General features: G+C 40.3%; 2 protein-coding genes and 1 long non-coding RNA gene across 6 annotated transcripts in view; 2 read left to right on the top strand and 1 right to left on the bottom strand.

Moving 5' to 3' along the window:
- The first annotated feature begins 5,163 nt into the window (after nucleotides 1-5,163).
- LOC119902156 (somatostatin-1-like) lies at nucleotides 5,164-7,469 on the top strand. Its single transcript, XM_038718139.1, has 2 exons — nucleotides 5,164-5,369; nucleotides 5,876-7,469. The coding sequence occupies exons 1-2, from the start codon at nucleotides 5,166-5,168 to the stop codon at nucleotides 6,068-6,070; spliced, it is 399 nt and encodes a 132-aa protein (XP_038574067.1). The 5' UTR covers nucleotides 5,164-5,165; the 3' UTR covers nucleotides 6,071-7,469.
- A 3,788-nt stretch (nucleotides 7,470-11,257) lies between these two features.
- LOC119902157 lies at nucleotides 11,258-15,490 on the top strand. Of its 2 annotated transcripts, XR_005444302.1 has the most exons (4): nucleotides 11,258-11,457; nucleotides 12,021-12,193; nucleotides 12,433-12,497; nucleotides 15,177-15,490. It is a non-coding gene; the product is annotated as an uncharacterized LOC119902157 (long non-coding RNA). The 2 variants fall into 2 exon arrangements; XR_005444301.1 differs by lacking the exon at nucleotides 12,433-12,497.
- A 73-nt stretch (nucleotides 15,491-15,563) lies between these two features.
- The window catches only part of fgf12a (fibroblast growth factor 12a), a 29,822-nt gene continuing 18,249 nt past the window's right edge, over nucleotides 15,564-27,136 (bottom strand). For all 3 annotated transcript variants that reach the window (XM_038718136.1, XM_038718134.1, XM_038718135.1), the window contains 2 exons: nucleotides 20,187-20,385; nucleotides 15,564-18,551 (listed from right to left, as the gene is read on the bottom strand). In XM_038718136.1, coding sequence (XP_038574064.1) covers nucleotides 18,436-18,551; nucleotides 20,187-20,385 — 315 coding nt within the window. In that variant the 3' untranslated portion in view covers nucleotides 15,564-18,435. The remainder of the gene's footprint in view (nucleotides 18,552-20,186; nucleotides 20,386-27,136) is intronic.

Genomic DNA, 27,136 nt, shown 5'->3' with positions numbered 1-27,136 from the left:
CCGCCCCTTTCAGGTCAAATCTCAATTCAGAATTGCAACAGGCAGAGTCAATAATCAGATTCTAGAAACTTTCCATTAAGAACATTTCATTGCAGGTTTACAAGGGAATTTCCATACAAACTACAGAGAAATCCTTCTTCCTGTTAGACTCTCAATGATTACTATAGGCATCAATTCATGTCATACATTTTATCCAAAGCAACTTACAATTGCTATATATGTCAGAGCTTGCACGCTTCTGGAGCAACTAGTAGTTAAGTGTCTTGCTCAGAGACACATTGGTGTCTCACAGTGGATTTGAAACTGGGTCTCTCACACTAAAGGTATGTGTCTTATCTACTGCACCATAATTCATTTTTGTATGCTGTATGCAGATGCGCCACCACAGCCACCAAGAAAATGGGTGGCCACCTCAGTGCCCTCCCCCCGGCAAGAAGCATTTGCATAGAATGTTATATACTGTATATATTATGTAACCCCTTGATTTCAGTTAAAAGGTGAAAAGCAGAAAGTGCTCGCATATTAGGCTCTGTCACTTTAAGAGGGTAACCTCTGACCCTGAGGTGTGACAGACTATGATGTTTATTTTAGGAGAGGCCTCTGATTCATCCATGTAGAGGGCAATCACGTTTCTAAAATTGTGACTAGTTAAGGAGCGGGACTAACAGACAGAGCAAATCGGTGGCATCGGAGTACACCGGTGTTGTGCCGAATGTGTGTGTTTTCTGTGGAGGTAGTGACCAGCTGCAGAAAAAGAAAAGAGTAATTTAATTAATGTACAGAGACAGTTAGTAGCCTGTCTAGCTTATAATAAGTTTGTCAAGCTACTACACAGTTTTGTGTATTGTACTGTGTGAGAGCTTTGTTTTTACTTTTTACTCAGAGTAATAAGAGACGCTGCTTCGGTGTTTGACAGGTGAACCTTGTAGGTGGGCTGATTAAACAGTGACGATCCAAGTCAGACAAACACACTGAGCCATGAAAGTTTTTGTTGACGCATTTATACAGCTACCGGAATTACGGTGCTTCTACAGTTGTTCTACATCATTAAACCACGGTTATGCTGCGCGATCATGCGCAGTAGACGCTGGTGCCAACAGGAAGTGGCCCTGTAGTAGTATTTTATTGGTCCAAAACTGGCTTCACTGCTCTCTATTCAAATCAGCGGGGTGGCTTCGTCCAGTAATATACTGTCTATGTTATCAACAGTTAGTGAAAGCTCTAGTTTATACTGCTCTGTGTACTTGTCTCATAGAAATGTTCGTACACAAAGTGCTGTCCAGCAGCTGTATGTGGTCGTGTTGCTACAGTGTTTAGTATGAGTAAATACCACATCAAAAATCAACCGGCGTATCGATAGCTAATCTGGCTAGTTGTAAACGGCTGGCCACGAGCGAGGTTTCTGACTTGTTAACTGGAACGCACCATTAATGTCCACAATGAAATAAGCTAGCTACAGACTAGTGTTAGCCAACATTTGATCAACTTTTAATCAGTGCAGGGAAACGTTTAGTAAGATGTTCATATTAAATCATTGTCCCTGCCCCTTTTAGCAGACTAACAACAGAGGAGTCAGCAGCACCCCAGTCTCCCCATAACTGTAGCCTCCCTGTCCCAGTGAAGAAGGTGAGCAGCATGGTGTTAATTACAGGCAAGTTAGCTTCATTCAAGGGAGAAAAGACAATGAAATATTTCCTAATGACAGAAATTCAAACCAAAAAAAAAAATTTTTAAGATTGAATTATGGCCATTAATGACATCTACAGATACAGACTTTATTATTCCCATCATGAAGGGCAATTTATTTAAGAAGCAAATAGTGAAGTACATCCTGTATGCAGACTTGCATGTACAAATCGCCAGCAGTAAATATTGTGCTAGTACTAATATTGAACTACTAAAATTAGAACTACTAAATCTACTTAAATTAGAGTTATGTAAAGCTTTTGATGGGACAGTTAAGTCCTAGAGAAGTGGTGACAACAGCTGCGCAGAGGGGGTCCAATAAAATTTTTTTTGTCATGGGGCCCAAAATTCCTGGCGGCCCCCCATGTCTGCAGATAGCAACAGGTTAGCACCATCACTAACAGCAAGCTAACGTCGTACAAACACTGGGGCCCCTGACAGCGCCGTGTGTGACTGGCAGTTAACGCTATGCTTCGAGCGAGACCATCCTGTGTCTGTTTTGATCTTCATCCTTCTAAAAGGATCACTAAACATGAGAACAGCGAGAGTCATCTGGACGATGCTGTGAAACTGGGCTCAACGTTACTTGGAAGGGTAAACATCGCTGTCCAACAGGTGCTCCATTGAGCAGCACAACAAACACTGTGGGACCATAACAAGTCGGCGGACTGTCTGAAAAACTTCAGAGTCATCCAGAAGTTTGCCCAGAGGAAAAACCGCTGTGTCGCCTTTCTCCTCACTTGACACCTCAGCAGCAGATTCATCCTGAAGAAGCAGATTCAAAGGCCTCAAGTGAGGCCTCAGCGGTCCCTGCATGGGCTAATTGTGTTGTGCTGGATCGGTTGAGACTAGGCTACGGATTACGATTATTGTCATAATGTTGTTATCATATAGCCACTTTCATATTGCCTTATTATTCGGGATTATTAGGCCAGTTTGCTGGCTTGCTGCACTGTATGAATGGTACGGAGCTGGGAATGGGATATATATTGACGCACAGTCTTTCCGTTTTGATTGCAGGATCTCTGTGGAAAGCGGCTATAGAAAGGGTCTGGATCCTTAAAAGTTGTCTGTGCGCGTCGTTGTTGACTGCAGTGGTGTTGAGATCACTGCTGTTTGCTTATGGCCCTGTAGGCTCATTTGTTCTGAGCTTGGTTGTGTCGCTTAAAAAATGTATTCTTAATTTAGGTTTGTGACAGTGGTACTGTAACTTGTGTCAATGCACTCCTCTCTCTCTCTCTCTCGCGCTCTCTCATGTTAAGTGTTTTGTGGAGCCATGCTGTTTGTTGTTGTTAAAAAACACAGTAGCAAGAGAGAGTATTGTAATTTTACTGGTATCTATGTTTTGAAATGGTTGGTGCCCCACCATTTTTACATCTAAATATGACACTGGTCAAATTGGTGGTTAAAACCGCTTATCCTGTGTACAGGGTTGCGCGATGTTAGATTTTATAGTGGTTTATTATGATGAATAGTTATGAAAGGAGGGGTCGGGAAAAGGGATTGAGAGAAGAGGGTTGAAGGAGCCGGAGCGGCTAGAAACCCGAGGGGTTGAGATTCAGGGTGGGGGTTCATCTCGATAAGTGGCAAGTCTTATGAACCCCCCTGTGGTTCCTGTTGTAGAAAAAGACAAAATGATTGGCAGAATTATAGATTCTAGCGTGCATGTCTTTCATGGTGGGAGGAAACTGGAGCGTCCGGGGGACACCCACGCAAACACAGGGAGAACATGCAAACTCAGCACAGAAAGGCCAGGGCTGAACAGGTCCAAAACCAGGACCTTTCCGCTGTGAGGCCGCAGCGCCGCCCACCGGGCCATCGCAACACCCGTTAGAAGAGATAAGCAAGCAGGGTTTGGGTGGGAGGGATGTGAGAACTGAGAAACAGGAGAGAAAAGGGGTTAGACAGCTTATATACGTGAGTGCATGTGATTGGATTCGAGAGGCAGGGGTGGATGAAATGAGTGAAGCACGGGTGGTCGAATAAGTGAGAGAGGCGTGGTCCTGTTCCTGAACCTCAGTTTATAACTCCATTAATAGAAGTCCTGAAATTCAGTTATGGCTTTTGGTTTAGTATGCCACCCCAGGATTTTCTGGGGCGCCACTGGCTGGCTGTATGTATGTTGGTATAATCTTTTGGAACCACTGTTCAAACTCATTACTTAAAGCTGGAGTAAGCGATTCTAATCCAAAATATCTCTTTTTGTTATATTCAGTGAATATCTCCTCATGGTCCACTTGCTTACCGTTCTGTGTGTGCACTGAAACTTGCTGGTTTGTTTTTCACTTGATGTCATGATTTTCTTCATGCCGTCGGATTGCTCCAGAATTGCTTACTGTACCTTTAAGCCTAATGCTATAGGGAATTAAGCTGCACCTTAATAGAGAGACCCAATGGTGATCGATATGAGGGATAGCCCAGATTTAATTGTAAAGAATAAAGATAACAATTTCCTGTGAGTGACTTTTTCTTATTTAGTAATTGCTCGCAGCTGTACCCACCTGGAAAGAGTTTATTTAACTTAAACAAGACTGAACAATAAAGTGTTGTTTTGCTGTTACAACACTCCGGCCAAGTTAACGTTTTTGTTGTTTTCGCCTTGTTGATCATTTGAGATCAACTTTACTTATTAACACTACACTCCGCTACTAGTAACGGAAGGAGAAGTGAAGCATATGTAAATTATATATAATTATATTAATATGTAAACTGAATTTACAATTTACCATTTTAAGTCTTTTGACCCACTTTGCCTTTACATGTATAACCTAATAAACTTTTAACATTAAAACAGCATGATTTTAAATGGAAGGGTTACAAAATTTTCTGTCCACATTATGCAGTTGCACATTTGCAGCTTGTACCATTACAAAATAATTATAGCCTATGACAAATATGACTTAACAGTAGAACTGTTAAATTAAACCAAGCAGAAATCTCATTAAGAAGATGCCCAGAACAGACTCACAAGGGTGTAACAAATGACAAGCTGACCTTTATGGCCTTTGGATAGCCCAGTGTCTCTGAGCTGCACATTGATTCAGCTTTATGGCACGGCAAGGTTAATGAAGTCATTGTTTCCCCCATTAATGTTTTATTTTACATGAATGCACATTGCACTTTGCTTACAGGGCTTTGCTTTTAAACAAGGAGGCAGAGAGGATCTTTCATATTTACAAGTTACGCCAATGACAGCATCGGGATGACCTTCACTAATACAACCAGATTACAGTGTGTTTATGTAAATGATGGAGACCGGGATGGTGAAAATGTCCCTATTGAGACCTTTTGTCTCACTCCTAATGACTGCTGTAAATTACATAGGACATGCTTCAGTGCATTGATGGGGGCAAACACAAAACTGGGGATGGTTTTTAGTCAAATACCCTGCACCCTCCTCCTCCTTTTTTGGGCCTAGGTGCCACTTTAAAAACAGACATGTCTCTGTGCTGTACAGTTAAGGTGCACCTCAGCAGCAGATGTTGTGGTGTCTGACCAAGAAGAATTCTCCCAACAAGAAGCACACACCCAAGATTGTAAGAATGGCCCATATCATGTGCATTTTGGCACTTTTGTGTTTTGCATCATGTGTTGCGGAAAATACAGAAACGGAGCAGGGGTTTAAAGACCATCAACTACAGCAAAACTCATTGTCGTGGCTCGACAAATTACAGGACAACCAGGTAAGATGTCTTTACTTTTACCTGATACAGTTTTTATTTTGTTTGAATTTTTGTTTGAACATCTCTATCGAAGAATTGTCCTTCCAGTGATTGAAACCAGGTCCCAAATCCCAGCTACAATTATGCTGCAGGCCACAGAATGCCCTGCCTACAGATTTTCAAAAAGTCTCTGCTTATGCACACATATTTTATTGATCTTGATCCAGTAAAAATTTAATTTTATTTTCAGCAAGTCATTCTAGATGCTGTCAGAGCTAACCTGCTCAATATCTGTCATTTGATTATCCTCGGCACTGCACCTCCATGAAATTACAGATTAGAGATTAGAGTGCGCTACCCTTTCTGGCTTTGAGCAACAAAAGTTCTGTAACAAAAGATAAACTGATTTACAGTTTGGTAGAAATTCCCATTTGCCTGAAAGTGCAAACATGGTGAAGTAAAATTGTATAGTTACTGACATGTAAGAGTCTGTAAATGTTACATCATGTTACTATTTTCCTTCATAGGAATTGACAAAGAAACAGAATTTATTAGACTTGCTTTTTAAACTCTCCAAATCCGAAAATGGAATTATCCTGGAAGGACCCGCAGGCACAGAGAAACAGGAGAAGAATCGACGAGAACTGGGAAGTGGCAATACAACTCACACTCGGAGACCCGGCTGCAGAGTCTTCTTCTGGAAATCCTGGACTGCCTGCTAACTATGTTCTGTCTGAAGTCCCAGATTGTCAAATCATGAAATGGATATTTGAAGTCTCAAGTATTATAGCTAATATAGTTTTCTCTTGATATAGCCTTCTCTTTGTTGCTGCTTTACGGTCACATAAAATCGTTTTCAACTGCATTTTGTCTCAAGATAAAGAAAACAAACAAGTGCTTTGTGCTGTTCATGCTCAGATAAATGTTTTTTGTTTATAGGATATTCAATTATTTCATAATTTTCAGTGAACATTGCTTAGCTTCTGTCTTCAATGGTACTGCCTGAATGTAAAAATAGTGGACCACTGTTGCAAACTATGTAAGAATGTATATGATGACTACTTACTGACACAGCTTTCATTTTATTAAATATACCTAGCCACTAAAGCCTAAATTCTTTGAAGCATGACTTCACCACAATTAGCAACACAGCTTCTGCACTGATCTGGCTTGTTTGTATCCTGCTATCCATTTATTTTCTTAAAGCTAGACTACATGTGAAAGAACATTTACCACATCCTTCTGCTAATAAATATAAAGTTGAATTCATAAGCAATGAAACACAAACTTGTTCATTTCAATACTCTCAGGGGTTTTGCTACAGCCTTACTTGGCCTGGTATGGCCAACAGCATATAATGGTTAATACTAGCAAACTTTGGAATGGTATTGCTGTGTACATGACATTACTGAGTCAGTTTGCTGATAATGACGGTACTCGAAGTACTTGTGCTACTGTTACACTATGTTTTAGCGTTATCCCAGAAATACCACTAGTAGCCACAGCGGCCATTGACCAGCAAGTTACATAGTCTCCCTTTACATTTTGTTTTATTTCAAAATTCACAGTAAACTTTACAGAGTTTTATGTGGTGAATCTCAACATATTGGCTGTATCTGGGGCGCAGGAACTATTTAGAACTGTGCCATCATTCATGTCTTTTTAAAAGCCACTTCTCATTTTTGTAGTTAGTTTAACAATATTTGACCCTCTTACTACTGCATGCCTGCATTGTTTGCAGTACACCTGACAGTCTGGAGGAGGTGGACACAATGAAGTGGGCACTGAATATTTAATGATCAAAAAATCAACAGCCACAGTGGAAAAAGCAGCTGCACGTATACTGCTTGTCAAAGAGATGTAGTTAAAAGAGCCCTACAGGGAGCCGAAAAACTCGGCAGGCGTCCTCAACGACCAACTTCGCTCCACTGGCCTGTTGAAGTGTTGTGTTTGATTGTGCATCTGTTTTAAATTTTAAATCAGTCAAGGTCACCCACATTCAGTCACCAAACACATCAAAAAATCTTTCTATATGGACCCACTTTTGTTAGTATTATTTTCACTCAATTAGAAGAGGCTGTACTCCTCCTTGTTAAATCCAGATAGACTTTAAATGTAATAAATGTCTGCAGTGTGTTTGATGTTTTCAAGTGATCTTCAAAGATTTGCCTAGCAAAGCAATAAACCAACAACTTTACAGACATCCTTTCATTTTGTCTTTGATGTTCCTTCAATTGTTATTCCCATGATTGAAGCATATTTTTTTCATCTTTAAGTGTTCTGTAGTTTTGCCTGCAATCTGTAATGAGACAAAACATCTTTTGTGTGTGCCACATGTGCATGCATGCAATCCATATGTTGTTTTTGCATATTTCCTGATTCATGCGTACATATGTGTGCTGATCTGCATAAAATATTTACTTATAACATCACATTATTGCACTGATGAGCATGCATTAAAGTAGCTCAGCAGCAATGCATATCCTGGAGGCCTTCCTGTTAAAAATGCATCGATCTCCACCATGTATGTATTATGCATGCATGTAGAACTGTGAGGTAAACTTGGTAAGAATTAAATTAACGCATAACCTCCAACAAGTAAAGAAGACTGTAGGTGGAACATGGAAGAAAGGAAAAAGAAGAGTAGATTGAGGAGAAATGTATCAAATTGGATAGAGAGGTGGAGAGGGGGTAGAGATTAGGAAAGTGAGAAAGTAGGATTGAGGCAAAGAGGATGGACAAGGAGATGAGAGAGAAAATTATTAAGGAAAAAGTGTTTGAGCATAACTGCAGTCAAAGCTTGGCTTAGTATCCTTTCTGTCCCTGGGTTATTGGGATTCATCAGAACAGCTTCCCTCTGCCAGCACATTAACATGCTCATGTTGCAGAGCTCCTACAATAAAACCAGTGTGTGAGTGGGCGAGTGGCTGGGTGAGTGGGCTTACAGTGTGTGTGGGTGCATGTGTGCACTGTGCATGAACCTGTATGTGTCTCGTATATGAGCGAGTTAGCTTGCAGTATTTCTCACAATACCCATCTGCAGACAGGAGAAGCCAGAAGCAGCAAATCACTGAGAAAAAGAGGCAAAGAGAAGGTAAAGTGATCTGTTGTTAGCATCTCAGGATAGTGGACGGTCTCACAAGGTGCTGCAGCAGAGGCTTAAAGGTTTGAATTCCGTCTCTTTAACCATCAGAACTCATTTCATTCAAGCATGTATAACCACTCCCAAGCAGCTCCTCTTTCCCCCCTTCCCCCATCGTCCAGAGGTAAACACATTAGAGCCAATTATCCAATACTTTTGCCAACTCTGAGCAGTTGATTTCGATGTAAAAGATGCAGATAAAAAACTCTGAGCCAGTGAGATCAAAGAAGCATCACTGAGCCTTAATTGAACAGAGACCAATTATTTTTAATGAGTAGAACTGAATGCCCCACTTCTGAGTAGGAGTTCCCTCATTCTCTCCTTGGGAGAACGAGAAAAGAGAAGCAAGTGGAGTCCCAGTGGCAGAGGCACAGATCAACACAACAGGACAAAAAGAGGTACACAGAGAGCAATAAAAAATGCCTGGGATAAAAGATCAGGAACATTTATTACTCTGTGTGCTCCCAAGTCTGCAAAAGTCAAATAAACGCATGTACAAGTCTGTTTAAATAACAGTTGGGGCCATAAATAGATGTCTGTGGTGTTGACCCAGCCAACTGCAAAATCTAAACTTTGTCTTTGAGCTATAGCCTACCTTTATTATAGCCAAATACTTATTGCAGACATTACAGTGTTGTACACAGCCCAAAGAACAGCAGATACAGTTGACACAGAACTAGTGTAGAAGTAACATAGACAACACACAGACATCCATTTGACATAATCCTGGTGAAGGGATTTTTGTACCGCAGAGATGTTGTAAACTGTGCCAGCGGTAACTTTTTGAAATGCAATGAAAGCCATATAATCAGTCAAAGGTAATTTAGTGTAGTTTTAAAACCACCACCTGTTTTGTCTGTTAAATGAACAACTCAAGGGAACCGATTTATATTAGGTGCACAGCATGATAACAGTATTCAAAGGCAACCTTCTGGGATAATCAAATTTCACAGCTCCTGTAATCCAGTAAGATGTAAGCTATCTTGTATACAAACATGATATTCTGACCTGAGGGTGGCACTAGAGGAGGCTTATGGAGTGCTGAAAATGGAAATAGTTCATCTTCTGGGGTCTAGGGAGCATAAATGTGTTCATTAGCAATGTTAGATTCTCATATTTCTTATTTGCAAGTGGGAATTTTGTCCCAGTGATGGAACTAGAGGAAAGATAATTTACATATCTTGGCCGATAAACAGTGTGATAACAGAAAGACACTTAAGAAAGGTGTTAAATCAGCAGCTGCAGGAGAAGCTGCTGGTGTGTGTTCACTTGTCTGTCTCTCCGTCTGAAGCTGAGCTCCAGAGAGCTTCACTGGCTCAGTGGGCTACAAAACACAATAATGCACTAAAATTAAGGATGAAGTCGTTATGGGTATTTTTTGGCATCCTCGGCATAGTTTTAAAAAAAAGGTTGCATCTGCCTTAATACAACACTTACCAGCATGCTAACTGATACAAATCAAACCCAAATTGTTGCTTGACAAACCTCGTCAGCTGAATAGCCTGTCGTGCTAAAGGTCCACCACAGAGAAGGCAGTGGTTAACGTTGAGGTAAAAAGATGTTGTCTAAAAGTTATCCAAGTTTACTAGTTTGTGTGCCTTTTGATAACATGATTCACATTGCAGTGGGCCTAAACATCCAATCCATAACCGAGGTGGCGTCAGAGCTGGGTTGACTACTAACTGCAATGTGTGAGGTAAATATTGTCAGGTATTTAGCAAGTATGTTTTGGCAGTATGTGTTAAGACAACTGAACTAATTAAATTCTTGTAATTTTAGGGTTGTTTAGCCACTGCTGTTTTGCCTGCCCGATCAACTGCTGCTATTTGTGTTTGAATTGTAATGTCTATTTTATGAGAATTGTTACAGGTGGATGGGCCCTTGTGAATGTGGTTGCCAACTGCCGGGGTCTACTAGGGGTGTGGCGGTTGTCCCTGTTTTTGGCTGTATGATTTTCCTCAGCTTCTTAGCCGTTTTTTTCCCCTTTTAGTGTTCTGCTGGACAGAAAGATTGGTGGATTGTGGGAACCCCTTTCCCCTTCAATGCATGTGGTGGTGGGTATGACAGCTGTGTGCATGCTTTACTTAGTTTTATTGTGACGTTTGTGTGTATCTTGCTGTGTCTAGGTGGCTGCGCGCCGGTGTGAGTGGTGGTGTTAAAGCACCTGGGTGGCCCACAGGTAGGTCTGGTCCCTGCAGATGCTGAGGCGTTTTTAACCGTGTGCTTTTATCCCTTAGCATCTCTGGCTTATTTGTTTTTATTGTTGTGCTTGTGCAGCGAATAAAATTGCCCAAAGCCTGATCTTAATTGTTTAAATAAATATTCCTTCCGGTCGAAACTCACATCTTTGGATTTTATTGTGGGAAACCCATGGCAATTGCTGATTTACTATTTGGGGATTTGAATCCCTCACTATTTGACTTGGTTACAAATGCAACAACAAACCTATTTTGCACATACACTGTAGCAACATGTCCACAGATTGGACAGTACTATGTGTAGCCTACAACTGATTTAATGAGACACAAAGACAGAAGTGGGATATACAGTATATTTTTACGGCTTTCACTGTTGATGCTTTGGGCAGCCCTCTTAGATTTTCAGTTTGGGGTTGGTGAGGTTCTGTTCTAGTCTGAATGTCTTTGGAAGGTGGGAGGAAGCTGGAGCACACGGAGAGAACACTATATGAAACTGTATTAAAATAAATACATCCAAATTTATATATCAGTTTATCAGCTATAACAGAACTGCCATTGTTGTGTGATGTCATTCAGCTGCTTCTGGTTTAGTGGGCATTGATATTTTTTCTCAGAGTTCACATGTAGGAACTCTGACTTCAAGTGGTAATCCATGGTACCACTTTTTACCTTTTTAGTTGGAGGCTGGAAATTTCCAAGTTGCCTCGACGGCATAACTTAACTGTAGACTGCAGGAATAGGCAAGATAACCATCTGACTATAGACTGAGGTAAGTGGCACTATATTCTATTTTTAAACTAACTTCTGCTATGTTGCTGGAACTGATTTCTGGAAGATTTTCACCAACCTCTGCACTTGTGTATGTGGTTGGGTGACAAAGGGATTTGATTTTGATATTTGTTTGGAGTCGGAGTTGTGGTCATTACTTGGATAAATGGCGCCTTGGAATATAACACCACTTGGCCTTGTCTTACTATAGGTGACAAAAGAAAAAAGTGAAGCTTTTGATGGCTAGGGAGGAGGTGTTTGAGGGTTACAAATCAGTAACATGTAGTACAACAACGTACAACAAAAAGTACGCAAATCACAAGACAAAATACGGACAGACCAGATGGAAGAAGGATGGGTAGACAACTTTAAGTTGGAGATGTCCTAAAACAAAACATCTGATAACAGCAACTAAAATCATCTGGCTGTGATAAGTTATATAAGTTTGCAGAAACGCATTATAATTCATTGCACTGTGAAACACATTTGTCATAACTTACAGACTAAGATAAGGTGCTATAACTGATACAGTGGCTGGTATTGTACAATTTACACCCTTCACAGAGCCAGAGGAGAGGATTCCAGCCAAGCTAATAAGTTCGTAACTCCCCTATGCCCCTCTTCAACCACCGTCCAGCCCTGCCAGAGAGAGAGTGTGTAATAATGCTATACTTTCATATAACTTGCATACATCAGTTCTCTAGAGCCTGGCACCTGGGAGGGAATTGGAGAGTGAGGTAAGTCTTGTTTTGTAAGCTGCTTCTGTTTTTCCTCTTTGATATGCACATTAATTTGATATTGTTTTTTGTGTAGCTTGTTATGCTTACCTTATGTGGGTGTCAGTGATTGACACACTTGAAATGACAGCGATTTGGAATGGCACATCAAGATGGATGAGAAAGACAAGGATGATAGTTACTTTTAAAGGTGTTGGATACAATTTTTGCGTCTTAAAAACTCAAATGATCACTTGCAGTTTGATGTAATGGAGTGGGATATCTCATTGGGGCTGTCTGCAAGAACACACATTGGACTTTTAAAGTAAGTGCACTTCGATCACTGCAATTTACGCAACTGTATTTACAACTCTGAGAATCACATAGCTACATTGAAGTATCCTATCTGTGAAGGTCCATGTATCAAATGGAAGGACAGACTGTTTGCAGACCCATTTGAAGCCACTTCCACTAAAACCAATGAAGGGGTTTAACAAGATCAGGATTTATTTTCATCTGTTGCATTTATTAGATAAGTTTAATGATTTCTGTTAATTTATTTGTTTGCTTAAAGGCTGTCATTGGGTAAAAGAAGTCAATTTATGAAGATGGATATGTGACATGGTCTGCCATCCCAGTCAGTAGGATTCCACATCCTGTGGTGTGTTGGTCTGCAAAGCAAGATTATGTACCTTTTAGTAAGCATGTAAAGGACACAAATAACACTAACTTGTATTTTAAGGGAGCAGAGCTGCTGCTGAAACGAGGCAAAACATTTACCAATACTTAACCCACTGTGAAATTGGAATATCTTAATAGAACTGTGCTGCATCTGTGGACAAACAGACAGCGGGGAAAGGGACACTTCAGCAGCACATGTGGATCATTGGGTAGGATGAAAATTCATAAAGGGTGCATTCTTTATTTTTAAAATTTAATTTATCTATTTCATTTCAGACTGAATGCACAGTGGTTCTGCGGTGTGGGGGTGTGTGTGGCAAGGCCCAATGTGGACTTTGAGTCCGGCTTGCCACATTAAATGGTTGTTCTTTTATGTTCCTGTCTCCATCCTCACATCCTCCATCACATCATCTGGTACGCTACTACGACTGCCAGGGACAAGAGCAGATTGCAGATTTTGCTAATTTGATTTGGCCTGTCCTAAATAAAATAACTGTTTGACATCTCTATGTTCTTGTCTGGGTTATAAGCATAAGCAGTGGAGGATTTTTTTTATTGTGCAGCTGATGGTGGGATCTTCCAACTTCACTATTGCCACGTGATTACGTCAACATTGGTTTCGTTGATTTGTAGCGCTACAATTGTTTTTAATTAAATTGTTTTAAACAGCAAATTATTTGTGTTGGAAATAAGTAAAATACCAAAATCGCATGAAGTGTATGAACCGTGTGGTCACAAGTTAATCTGGCAGCTTAATAACCTCTATTTACATATGCAAAAAGGAGTAGGAAGAAGTAAAACTTTTATATTCCTACCCCATTATACCCGTACTACCATATTTAATGAAATGGCTACAAAATAATTTAACAGAGATAATAAATCTATTATCAAAGTAAATACATATTCAAAAGTTGTATTCACATACATATGTTTACACATACACAACACTATTTATGCACATACCACAAGTTTCTCTGTACCTGTGGAATATAATTTCTTTGAACATCTTTTTAAATTGGAATATGTTTGGACGTAAACCTCACAAAGAGTATATGGAAGTTGCTAGGACCTAGTTTTGAAAATGTTTGTTTGAAATTAAGATAAATGCATTACTAAATTATTTTTCATTTTTGTTTTGAAGCTTCAATGTTCTTACTCTAGTGAGTGATAAGTTATTATTGTGGTAGATTCACTATTTTATTATGCCGATTCTAAATAGGTGCCAACATGTTAATACATTTGAATAATACATGTAAGTAAAGTTATACTTCACAGCAATGCTATCATGGTTATTATGAACAGTACATCTGCTTCCCAGGTAAAATTGCAACACAGCAATTGAGTCCAAGGTTGCCTCTTCCACACAGGAGGAAAGTTGGGGGAGGACAGGTAGATGTTAGAGGAGTAGCAGAGGCCACAGCTGTAGCTGAGAAGAGAGTATAGCGGCCTTCAAGCTGTTTGCAGCCCTTGCCCTCCCTATGTGTATCTAAAAAGATGACCCAACTCCCATGGGAGTATGAATAGCTGGCCTTGACTTGTTTCTGCTCTTAGAAAAAGTTAATTACAGAGGTGGATGCAGTGAACAGGATGGTATATTGATTGTGATAAAATCATGAGGCGTTTTTGCTCAGTGTTTCTGGGGTTACACACATTTGGATAACAAGGAAATCTATGATGTGGGTCTTATTACGATATGTTCTGTGAGGACACATTACCTCAGAAACCGCAGGTTGTTTTTTTTGCCCATGTACGCATGGGTCTGAGTATGGCAGACTTGCAAAACTTGGCATTCACATTAGCGTCAGCTGAATTTTGTGTTTACTGCTAATCAGCAAATGTTTACCTGCTAACACACTGATGGCTAACCTAGTAAACATTATACATGCTAAACATCAGCATGTTATTGTGAGCATATTGCCATACAAGCATTAATATTTAGCTCAAAGCACGGCTGTGCCTAAGACTCATAAATCCCCTACTATGACTGTAGATTTTTCAATTATATGTTGGAGCTTTCTTTGAAGTGGAGAGTCCTGTGATGTGAAGATAAATCAACAAAACAGATGATAAATTGTAATCAAGTGTGCACATGAGAAGACCCATTGGAATATATGTGAGCTTGTGTGTAAATATGCATTTGTATGGAGAGAGAGAAAAAAAACTTAGAATGAAAATCAGGAGATGGAGAACTTTTCATCTCGCTTCTTTTGCCATTTTCATTTGCCTTTAACATTCTTTTTATCTTTTTGTTGTATTTTTCTCCCTCTCCCTTCTTTCTCTGCACACTTTCTCTCCTCCAACTCTGCTGTTCCCTGTGCTGCAGTCATCAACAGGAGAGAAGACAAGCCACGTCCTGAAAGTCAGTGGGAGCCTTCATCCTCCTCCTCCTCATTCTCCTTCCAGACGGCACGGAAGGTCTGTTTCCATGACAACGGGAGAATTAAGGGCGAAGGAGCGCCATCCCAAAATGACACATCGGATTTAGGGGCTAGTGAGAAGATAAATCACCTCTGCTGAATTGACTCGGAGGAAACGGATTGGATTTTCTGAATGTGAACCGCATAAAAACCCACGGTGATGGATTTAGTTTGTCTGCTTATCCTGCTGCTTCTCTTGTTGTTGACAAGAGTGACATTGATGAAAGAGGCACGCGTTACAGCTGTCAGTCATGATCAACAACACATGGAATCAATCACGGCATAGGTGAACGTTTTTGATAACATAGTCTTTATTCTTAAACAATCACTAACTTCATTCTGATTTTTATTTTCGATGCATATTTTTTAAATTTCATCTCACAATTCATAATGCATATATGAGCGTGTTCCAATGCAGTGAAATAATCTGCAAACATAAAAATAATAAATTATACTTAATATCACATACAACCAAAGCCTTTGCTAACCCTTTCATACATCAATAACCCCCCCCCCCAAAAAAGTGCTCTCCTTTACGCTCTCCCACATCAGCTATTTTTACCTCTTTGCTTTATTCATCCATTTCTTAAATCCTCTCATTCTGCTGTCAACAGTTGACATCAAGTACATCCAATTTCATGCACTGCTTTAAGTCCATGTATATTTCATTTGCACCAATATAAACCTCTATAAAAAGATACCTATATATGCTGGTCTTGCCTGCTGACTTCCAGTGTCACGTCTAATATGCTGTATGTATCACTGTTATGCTGTAGGTGCTATGGAAGTTGAACTAATCTACCATTAGCTCTTGCAGGTAACTTGCACCAGCTATAGACCCGGGCCCCAGGTGGAAAACCCTCATAGATCCATGATGATATAACACTGCGGTTTGCTCTGTGCAGCTGAATGTGTGCTATATACTCTACATACCACCAATTTAGCATATGATTTTCAACCAGATATAGTAGACATGTACAAACTCTCGCTAAAATACTGATCAAAACGTTGCATAAAAAAGTTTTGGACATATTCCCCCAAACTTAAAGCAATCTTTTATTAGCTCTCACCTCAAAATCAAACCAATCAACTCTTACAGTCATGCGATGTTCATGCTTTATCTCGGCTCCCGTCATTCCTTTTACAACCTCCGAATCCTGGCTAGGCTTAGCTGTACACCACCTGTAATGATAAAAACACCACAGACCCCATCCAGACCTCCTTAAACACCACACCAGTGGCCAGGCTTTGTGCAATGGGTGCTGGACAATGAGCAGCCAGCCTTTATTTCTGGCCCCATTCACGGAACAATTGTAGGACTTCCTGAGTTAGACAAACTAATTGGAGATTAGGAATGGAACGGTGTACCAGTCAATTCACCTTGTTTATACAGCCCTGTCAGCATGTTGATTTATATATAGTGAAGCTTTCCTCCACAATGCAGCAAATGGCTCATTTCATGGGTCACAAAACCGGGGGGTGAAGGGGGGACGCTGTACAGATTACCATGTCAGAGAAAACAAACAGTGAGATACTCTCACTGAGATAGTAAATCATCCTCACCGAACCTGGCTAAATCCAGATGAACTGGTTTCCTCAATGAGACATTCTGCTTACATTGTGATGGGAAAGTCTTAGTGATTGTGAAATTATATTGAAAATATCAACAAGTCAGGTCAGTAAATTATTAAACAGTCAGACACCCTGTCCACCAGTGTTGAGTTGAATCTTTTCACAAGAAAAATAAAAGAAATAGTAGAACTTGAAAACTAGACAACACATATCTTCACTGCCAGGCCTGCCAAAACAACTTTCATCCTTACTTTTGCTTAGAAAAAACAGCAGAATGCTTTTTTAATCAAGGATTATTTCATGATTTGTCAATATAGTTCAAAAGCCTGAATACTGTTATATAGATATATTTTGAGAGTTGTTGTTATATCCTAGCTAACAGCCGAGAAAGGGGTCTGTGTTTCTTGAGGCGCAAATGTGAAGTGACCGTTTTTGGCCATGGCTCATAGTGCTGATGCTGGTCGTTATATTGCTCTCAGTTGTTGGAGAGAATTTGTCAAAAATGGCAAAGAAGAGTTTCTTTGCCATTTTTGACAAATATGAACATCTCTTTATTTAAAACCTACTAATCCTTGCAAATGTTAAGAGTATATTGAAGCTATATCAAAACAGTTTTCCTTTGATTCAGACTTACTTACTTCTGCAACTTTCTGTCAGCCTTCGAACACACTGACCACAGAGATGTGCCGTCAGCTTGGTATGAATGTTATTTAGAGACATGCTAGACTGCTCTCTATTATATTGCTTGTATCATTCCTGTTCTGTCACAGCAGAACAACATAGGGAAGTTCACATTAGAGTATTTCAAACAGCCCTATCCGTCCAATTAGTCACATTAGTTACACTTACAGTACACACCTGAGTAAATTACATCCCACCCTAAGCACTCTGTATCCAATGGAGTCCAACACAGAGAACTATCAAATACATTCAGTCTTACCCTCATACCAGAGCAGGTAGTATGACAGTGCATTCAGGATTAAACTATGAGAGACACAAGAGTAATTGAAAAGAAAAATAATACTTTCTTTAGTCTCAAAAACAAAAAGAAAAGCCAGAATAATTATGATAGGATCAACAGATTAGTAATGATGATGATGTTCTAGTTAATACTGACAATAACACAATAAGCATATGAGTGCAATAGCATTTAAAAAAGAAATCAATGTATGAAAATTGAACATGTATTAAAGCTTGTTTTTCACAGCATAAATTGGAAATGATAGATATTTGTATTTGTGTGAAGAGAGACCACCATTCCTTTGTTTATCACAGCTTTTTCTCTTTTTTTGCATAAAATGTTGGTCAAGTCCTGATTGAAAATGTTTTTTTTCTCTCCATATATGGATATATATATATATATATCCATATATCCTCTGGTTTCATATTAATTCATCTAAAAGGTTTTCACAGGCAAGAGTTCAGTTTTGTTTTTGATGTCTTGGGTGTACTGTAATAGCTCCACGTCGTGGCAACGCCCTCTTTTTTTTCCCAGAGGGGATGTATTTTGGGGGGAGGTGAGTTTTCCTATGGCCCCTCCCTCTGAGTCAGGATGAGGCCACTCCCCCCTGCTGGAAGCCCCTCCCCCTGCTGCTATGTGGAGTCCTGATTGACAGCTTTCCCTCCGTTCATGGTGGGAGTCCCTGAGCTCTTCCTGGAGCGGTGCTTGTCCTCTATCTCATGCATTGACGGCTCCCTGTACATACAAACTGTAGTGGGGATGTAAAGAGAGGAAAGAGACGGAAGGAGAGGAGACGAGAGGACAAAGAGAGGAGGAGCTCAGAAAGGGGACAATGGAGAGCAGATTGAAGAGATGGATGTGAAGACAGAGGACAAGGTCAGGTGCGAGGCTGGAGGGACAATTATACCAGGCTGGAAGGGATAAGATGGGGAATTAGGACCGTGTCAGCAGTTCTTTTATCACGTTGCTTGACGGGTTTTCATGATACTATCTATCAAACACTGCTCTCATTAGAAACATGTTAGAGTCAATATTTAAAAATAAGCTGCTAATGAAATGCTCTAAAAGAAAATTCTTAGGCCTGATACTTGAAAAACCAACAACAGATGCAGACTTTTAAAAAAAGTTAGACCTTTTGGGAAATACGCTAATTGGCTTTTTTTGAGATTTACATGGGAAGATCAGTGTCCTAGCTTAGCTTAGCTTAGCTTAGCTTAGCGTAAACACTGAAAACAGGGGAAAGCTTGCCTGGATCTTTAAAAAGGGGATATTCCACCTATCAGCACCCCTAAATCTCTCTAAATAACCTGTGATACCGGTGCAGGTAAGTGGATTGTTTTCTATCCTTGGTCAGAGCTAGGCTATCTTATTTCTTGTCATTATGCTAATGCTAAGCTAACCACCCGCTGGTTGTAGCTTCATATTTAGCCATCAGACAAAGGAGTAGTGTGGATATTCTCATCTACCTCCCAGCTGGAAAGTGAAAAGGTATTTCTAAACCATTCCTTTAATAAGTCATCAGATCCTTTTATACCTGTATATCTCATTCCAGTTTTATTTCTATACATAGTAAATATAAGAATTTAGAAAGACCGTACCAGAGGGCTTTTTAACATATTAACTGCACATATATATGTACTGTGTATGTGTATACTTTAAATTACTGTCAACCCTTTAAACTCAGAGAGGAAATTTGTCTTGCAGGTAAGTAGAACATAGAACACACAGAGATTTGGGCACACAGATTAAGGTACATAAAACCTGATAAAATACATAGAACATGAAAAAAAAATAGTGAAAAATCCTATAGTATATTTAGTTATTGCCATTTTCATAAATAGTTTATTCTTTCCCATCTTCAGAGCGACCACTGTTCCACTAATTTCAATAATGGAACTTTCAGAGACATTAAAACCTGGTTCAGAAAGGTTATCCATCACAGTACATGCACAGTTACAAGATAATTGTTTAGATATCTCTCCTTCTCGCTAAAAGTTACTGCAATATCTGAAAGTAGATGGTTTTCAAAACATTTTAAATGCAAGAATTAAACAGTTTTTCAGTACCCTTCTTGATTGTTTTTTGGGGCTGGTTTGATGAAAACTAGGCCTGAGAATATAATGCTTTAGTCAAATCTCTAATATCTTGTGGCTTAGAATGCGCTGCAACACTGCAACAACTACAAAATGTTTCTTGTACTGAATTTCGATTGTAACTAAACAACTTTCATACCACATTGTGATGTAATGGATAGGAAATATGATATCTTTTCAAAGTAATTGCGTATTATACCCAATTTATAAATGTATAGTACATGGGAAGTACAGGCATAAGCACAAAAAGGATTCAACCAAGCATTAAAAAGAAAATAGATTACTCATACCTTCGATAGGCCTGGGCACAAAGTGTGACGAGGGCTTAGTCTTCTTGACTCGGTTGCCCTTCATGACTTGTCCCTCCTTGGTGAGGCCAAGGAACCAGGCCCGGCCAGACTCCTGCTGCCGGTACACAGTGGACGAGTAGATCACATAGTAGTTCTCAAAAACGGACTCCTTGAACTTGCACTCTGGCGTGAACATCTCCTGCAAAAGAGATATCCATATGCGCATGTAGGCTCGCACATTAATGCATCCATGAATCAATGCATGCACACACACGCACACACAAAATTTTGTTTGTATCCACATAAATATCAAAGACACATGCAGACCTAACCAGCCACAAAACAGATGGATGATTTTAATGTGTTAAAAAAGTGTAATTAGAGAGTAAAAACAGAAAGCTGTGTCTGTTTCACTCTGCCAATATTGACTCTCATCACTAGCATGTGTATATTGCCAAGGTCAGTAAACATACTGTAGTCACACACACACACAACACACACACACACACACACACACACTTATATCCTTGGAATCTAAGTAATGAGAATGATGGCTTTATTAGAATAATGGTGAACAATTGAAGATTTTTATCTCTCTGCTTCATTATCAAAGCAGCAAGTCAAGGAGAATATCAAGGGGACACACAGGAGGTGGAGTGGGATGACAGGAAAAATGGGCAGAGCCAGATATTGGATACACTGTCGGGACTGAGTGTGGTGCCAAATTATTGCCATGACAGTTCAACAGACTGAAAAAATGCCCTTGATGAGGAATTCATTTGGGTAATTTGTTAATTTTAATGAAGATAAGATGGTGGCACTGACCTTTTAAAATATAGGCAGGAAAATGTGTGTCTTTACTTTTTCAAACAAAATCTATACTTAATAAAGCAGGTGAGCTGATTAACGTGCGCTGACAAGGTGGATGCCAAACCTCATCACCTTTAACCCTCATCTCTGCTCTCCTCTTCGTCTGAATGCTTCCTGACCGCAAGAGGCTAAATTAGAAACTAACGAGAGTCAGTTTGAAGGGCGGGGAAGTCGTGCATGTCAAAAATAGATGCGAGTGATGTGGAACAGCTGGCTTGGTGGATATTGTGCCATCTCACGTTAGGCAGGCTTTGTGCTGTGTGTGTGTGTGTGTGTTTTGGTGTTGGTGCTGCATTTCATTTCTCCTGCAGAGTTCTGTGCCCTTTTTGGGTTGTCCATTTGATTGACAGCTCAATTCTGCTTCCCGCTGGAGGTGACCGTGTGTGTGTGTGTGTGTGTGTGTGTGAGAGAGAGAGTGTGAGAGAGAGAGTGAGAGTGTGTGTGTGAGATAGAGAGAGTGGTAGAGCCTTTAAAAGACTGAAAGATAAAGAATGATACTTGGAGGAGAGGCTCAGAAATAATACATTACAGAGTTGGCTCAACCAAATTATCCATCCATCCATCCATCCGTCCATCGTCAACCGCTTATCCTGCGTACAGGGTCGCGTGGGGCTGGAGCCAATCCCAGCTGACATCGGGTGAAAGGCCGGGTACACCCTGGACAAGTCGCCAATCCATCGCCGGGCCACCCAAATTATATATTAAAAAAACCTTTTCGCAGTTATCTGCCGATAGTTTGGATTTTATTCACCCAGCTTTTGAGGTATCAGTCTTTGTGTTTGCTTCCACTCTAATACAATGGAAGTGAAAGGAATTTAGTTTGTTTAGTGTGTTATGTTGTGATGCTCAAAGCATGAAACATTACGAATATTACATTAAAAATGTGAAGACATTGTCCCTGGAGAAAAATGTAGTGCTTGTTACTTATTATTGTGGATAGTTTTCAGCCACTACTTTCTATTGAGGAAATAGTGCAAATAAAAACTGCTCACAGTGTGGTCTATGGATTGTCCAAAATAAGGATGACACTGAGCTTGAAACAAATTTTTTTTAATGTAATTTTCCAGTGCTTAAACCACCACAAACTAAATTACATTCACCTCCACTGTATTGAGTTGGAGGCAGAAATCTCAGAAAAAGATATCTCAGAACCTAGACAAGTTAAACCTCATCTACATCGTTAGACATTAGCAGTAAGTGAGGAAATATGTATTTTTGTAATTCAGGTAAATTGCCCCTTATAAAGGAACTGCATTTCTATTAAACAACTCTAAGGCTACATCCACAATACAACATTTTTAAAACAAAAACGATCTCCACTCAACCTTGTGTTTTAGCTGTGTATCAGAGTTGATCTCCGTCTCTATTAAAACAACTGAAAACACACATCTTGTGGCCGTTCACATACACTGGGCATGCGCATGAAGCTGATTGTCTACTCCACAGTTGCGTAAGATTTAGCGAAAGAAGAAAGTACTGCTCCTACACTTCCTCTCAGTGAAGCTCTCCTGAATAAATAAAAGTTGTATTGGTGAACCAACTAAATCTTAAACATGCTAAACACTACTTTCATGAGCTATTTGCTAACTCTGTCTGTCTGCCATTTTGTGCTGGGCAGGTTGCATACAGTCTATTTATTAGAGCAGCTGCCCGCTGCGACTGAATAAAGGGTTGAGGAGAACTGAGATGAATCAAAACAGTACAGTCATGGTTGAAAGATACTTAAAGGCTCATAGAGCTGATGGGGACCGCAGAGTTTGGTGGTAATTCTCTGTGAGTTTGTCACTATCAGCAGCACCTTTTACATTACAGATAGTAATTTGATCCATTATTTACCTAAAAATATTAAATAGTGCAGCTTTAAACCCTTAATGCTGTTTGAAGAGTATGTGTATCTGTGTGTGTAGCTCGCATTGCAAGCCACAGTTAAGCAAAACTAGTTGCAGCTTTTATGACCATCCATTTTAAGACACAGCGGTGCATAGCAGGCTATGTAAAGGACTCGGGGAAGGTGAGGTCACATGGTCGGCGGTGTGGAAACGTCTCGCTGGTCAGCAGGTGGGAGGACAAGCTCTGTGGAGAGCTGGCGGCTGAGTTTATCTGTGCCTGCTGACACACTGTCAAACAGCAGACATCTCCTCTCTCAGTTGGGGCACTGGGGGTCATGTCGCGTCTGTCTGGCTGCGTGTGTGTTTGTGTGAACATATGTGTTTGAGTGGATAGGGGGCAGACAGTGATAAATTACACACCAGCAGGCCTTTTCCCATCTTCATCTATCGGGAGCCCAAATCAGGCCGAACACGCACACACAAACACAAGTGTGCTGTACTGTCCTACCCTTCACAATCAGCCACTTTGCTTTGCTGACATGCTGTATAATCCCCTCTAAATTTGTCCACAAGGACAACACTCTGTTACTGTCTGTGCAATGGCTTGGAGCAGTTTAGAAAGCACCCTGGCTGTGGCTTGGGAATGATAGGGGTGGAATGTAAGTGACTTTGAAGTCTTTGACAGAGTGCCTTGTTTGTGGATGACTGAGTGGAAATATGCGGTGAAGAGACGGAGTCGGAGTCTCTCGTGATTAATGAGGTCTCTCTAATGGACATGCATGAACCACAGAACCACACAGGGAAGGAAAAAAATCTGAAGTACACATTCGGCAAATGGACACAAACTCAATGCAACACACATGCTGCCATGCATTAGAATGCATGCCAACAGGTTTGCCCCGTCGTATCCTCTGCCAGGAATACATAATCATCCAAAGTTGTTACCGCGGCAAAACAAGGAAAATGAAAATACAGACGTGTCACATTTCCGGGCTGTGCTTAGTGATAGTAAACTGATTACAAGGACGCCTATTTATATTCTGTGGTGATCTGAAGGAGAAAGGCGAAGGACTTGTTGGTGAAACCGGGCTCGTGAGACTGCTCACTTGCCACCATTAGCGGTCTCAGTAGGTAGCTAAAGATAAACAAACACAGAGGTCCACCCGAGAGCCGGTGGACAAACACCATGATACCAGGGACAGAATATAAATGTTTAAGCAGTTTTAGCGCACAAAAATTAAACATACATTTTTATCAAACATTGCCGGCTGAATTCATAAACAGTTACTTTAAATACACAAATGTGATTCTACAGGTACTTGGTGAGAAACACTGAATGTAAATTCAAAATGCGGAAAGAAAGAGTGGTATGGGGTGCAACAAAGGTATCCGGCTGTGATCAGATACATCAGACATAATAAAAAAACAGCAACAGAAAAATCCCAGATGAAACAGTACATTCAAGTGTGTGTGTGTGTGTGTGTGTGTGTGTGTGTGTGTGCATTGTGGAGATTGAGTAAGGTGGGGGTGCAGGTGTAGGGAAATGTAAAATGAAACACAAAGCAAGATATAATGGATATGAAACTGGGTTGCCAAGAGAACTGGGTTGAACGCATCCTGAATCCAAATCAGATACATCTGAGGAGTATAGGCAGCTCTCCGGCTCTGCATTAAGACGTCCTTTGGCTTTGGATAAAGATGCGGAGGATGTGGAGGGGGCGTCTCCATTTCAATATGGGTCTGTGCTACTGGTTTATCTGAGAGATTTGATCTCAGTGAGAATCCCAGGCCTGCCATGGAACTCCCGAAGAGCTCATTATTATTCTGGGAGAGATTCAGGTCGGATATTGTCTAGACATTACTTAAACTGAAAAACTCACTTTGTCACTTTTTCTATTCCTTTCCTCCCCTCTGAGTTGATCTTTTTCTCTGTTTCAGTCTCAAAGTCGATCACTTCCGGGCAAGGTTCTGTTCTGTCCTTCCTTAACTTCCCCCGGAGAGGACATTGATGGTTAATGTCTAAAATGAAATCATAAACATATGCTAATGCTCCTCTTGTTCTGGAGAAAAAACCCTCATTAGCCAAACTTTAAGTCTCTCCATTGTACTCCTTTTTTTACTTTTCACTTTCTCTTTTATCCTCCAGATAGCAATCAATCCATTACTTGTCATTAGCACTGGCAACATGTACATGCAACTTTATAATGTGCATGCTACTGCTAAAATACAACAGTCACTTAGGTGACTAACAGAAAATGAACCACAAACAATTTTGATAGTCGTTTTGTTGTTGAGGTCATTGGCTTTTAGCAGCTTCTCACCCAAAAATCTCACCATGAAGATGTCAGCTTAGGCTTTGGAAACGGGCATTTTAACAATTTTCTGACACTTTATAAACTAAATAGTAAGCAGTACACTGAAAAAAAAAAGAATTAGCTGCAGCCCTAATGCAGCCCCACCCACAGCTTTTTGAATCTGAAGCTCTCCCTGACCTTCCGCACCATCTCTGTCTCTCTCACTCGTCCCTCGGGGCCTTCAGTGAAGGTTTTACTGCGACACACTAGATTTCTAAATGAGAAGCAGTAAAATTAGTAGCCAATTGAAAGCAAGAGTAAGAGGACCGTTCGGAGGCCCCTGTGAGTGCAGCTGTGGACTGTTTGTGAGGATGTTTCTCATGCAGAGATAGATTAGTTAGATAGATAGAAGGAGAGAGAACAGTGGTTCCTGCCATGCAGCAAACTAGGTCATATTGGGAAGTGTTATAAATAATGGAAGGGAGCTCTTCATTGTAGATGTTCAGCCCCCACGCACTTCATTGCTAAACACTCCACACAAGCGTTATCACCCTGCTCACCCATGGCTACATCAGCTCCACTTAACTGCTCAACAGTAATAGTAAACTGACCACTAAAAAATGGCTAAATACCTGACACCTATGTGAAAGACTAAAGATAGAGGCTTCCAAAAGTGTCTCACAGTCATCGCAAACATACAGAAGATAAAGCTTGTCGCATTCCCTCACTAACAAGACAAGTGCAAAAAAGCACGGAGAGAAAAAGGAAAACCAGGGAGTGTTAGACGTAGGAGGATATCCCTCAGTAATTGTCTCCCAGGAGGGCGGCGTGCATCTCTGCTCTCAGATGTTAGGAAGACAAAACAAGGCAACAAAGTAAGCAGTGAAAAACTTTATAGCTTGAAGACGCAAAAGAGTGTAATGGAGACCTTGAAGAAGAGGGAGGAAAGCAAGAGCGAATAAGAGAGGGAGATGGGAGAAGAGGATAAAGTCTTGGGCAAATAATAATAAAAGTAAATGTGAGCAAGAATGAGAAATGAAAGTGAAGGACCTCTTTTATAGCTCTGATTGCACCATGAGAGCACTCATAAAAGTGTGAATAAAGAATAGAAATGTTTTTTTATATTCCTCTTGAAATGCTTCAGTAGTTCTCACACTGTTTATCACATTTATAACCTGTGTTTGGAAATAATGGGAATAAGAGAGAAAAACAGAGGCTATGTGTGCTTTGACCCAGTGGTTTGCATGTTAATTTAGCCTCTTTATGAGCACTCTGTGGCTCTCCAAGACTTACAAGTCTCCCTGTGATCCAGCCTGCCAATGCATGCTAATTTCCCATGCTTCACATCTGAGATACCAAACCTCCTCCATATGGCCATGAACTGCATTCACTTCGTGGCTTTAATTAAAATGGCCTTTCAAATTTTACTGCAAAAAAAACACACAACCCCTATCCCGGTGATAGAAAGGTCAAAAATGTGTTCCCACGCCTATAAAAATGATGATTAAAATGGTAAACAGAGAGTCTTGTTTGTTGAGCTGAAAGCTGCTGTTTGACACTGACGTTCTGAATCACTAGTAGTTTACAGTGATCAAAATGACGCAAATAGGCATTAATTTAAGAAATTAAAAGATTTCTGTCTGGACACTATCAAACTTTATTTAGACGTCGATAGGTGGGTGGAGGGTTATTTTAAGCCTCGTAGTAGGGCTGTGGATTGTGCGCTTGTTTATGAGCCTTTAGTTATGAATGAATCCGTCTACCTGGGTGAGTCATAACAGCCTGTGCATTTATTGTACGTCCTTCTCTGAACTTATGAGTGCTCATACATCTGTCGAGTCACTGAGTTGTGCTCAAGTTGTACTGAGCGAGAATGCTTGTTCTTCTGAAATAATGGCACCAAATTTACTAGACTTTGCACATTTAAAATGCAGCATGCACGCCATTTGTCTAGTCT

Source organism: Micropterus salmoides, unplaced genomic scaffold, assembly GCF_014851395.1.
Source record: "Micropterus salmoides isolate LMB-PRFRI ecotype aquatic unplaced genomic scaffold, ASM1485139v1 Ms_hic_scaffold_14, whole genome shotgun sequence".
NCBI lineage: Eukaryota > Metazoa > Chordata > Actinopteri > Centrarchiformes > Centrarchidae > Micropterus > Micropterus salmoides.
Note: the sequence above shows the minus strand (reverse complement) of the source record. Positions and strands in the feature narration are given on the sequence as shown.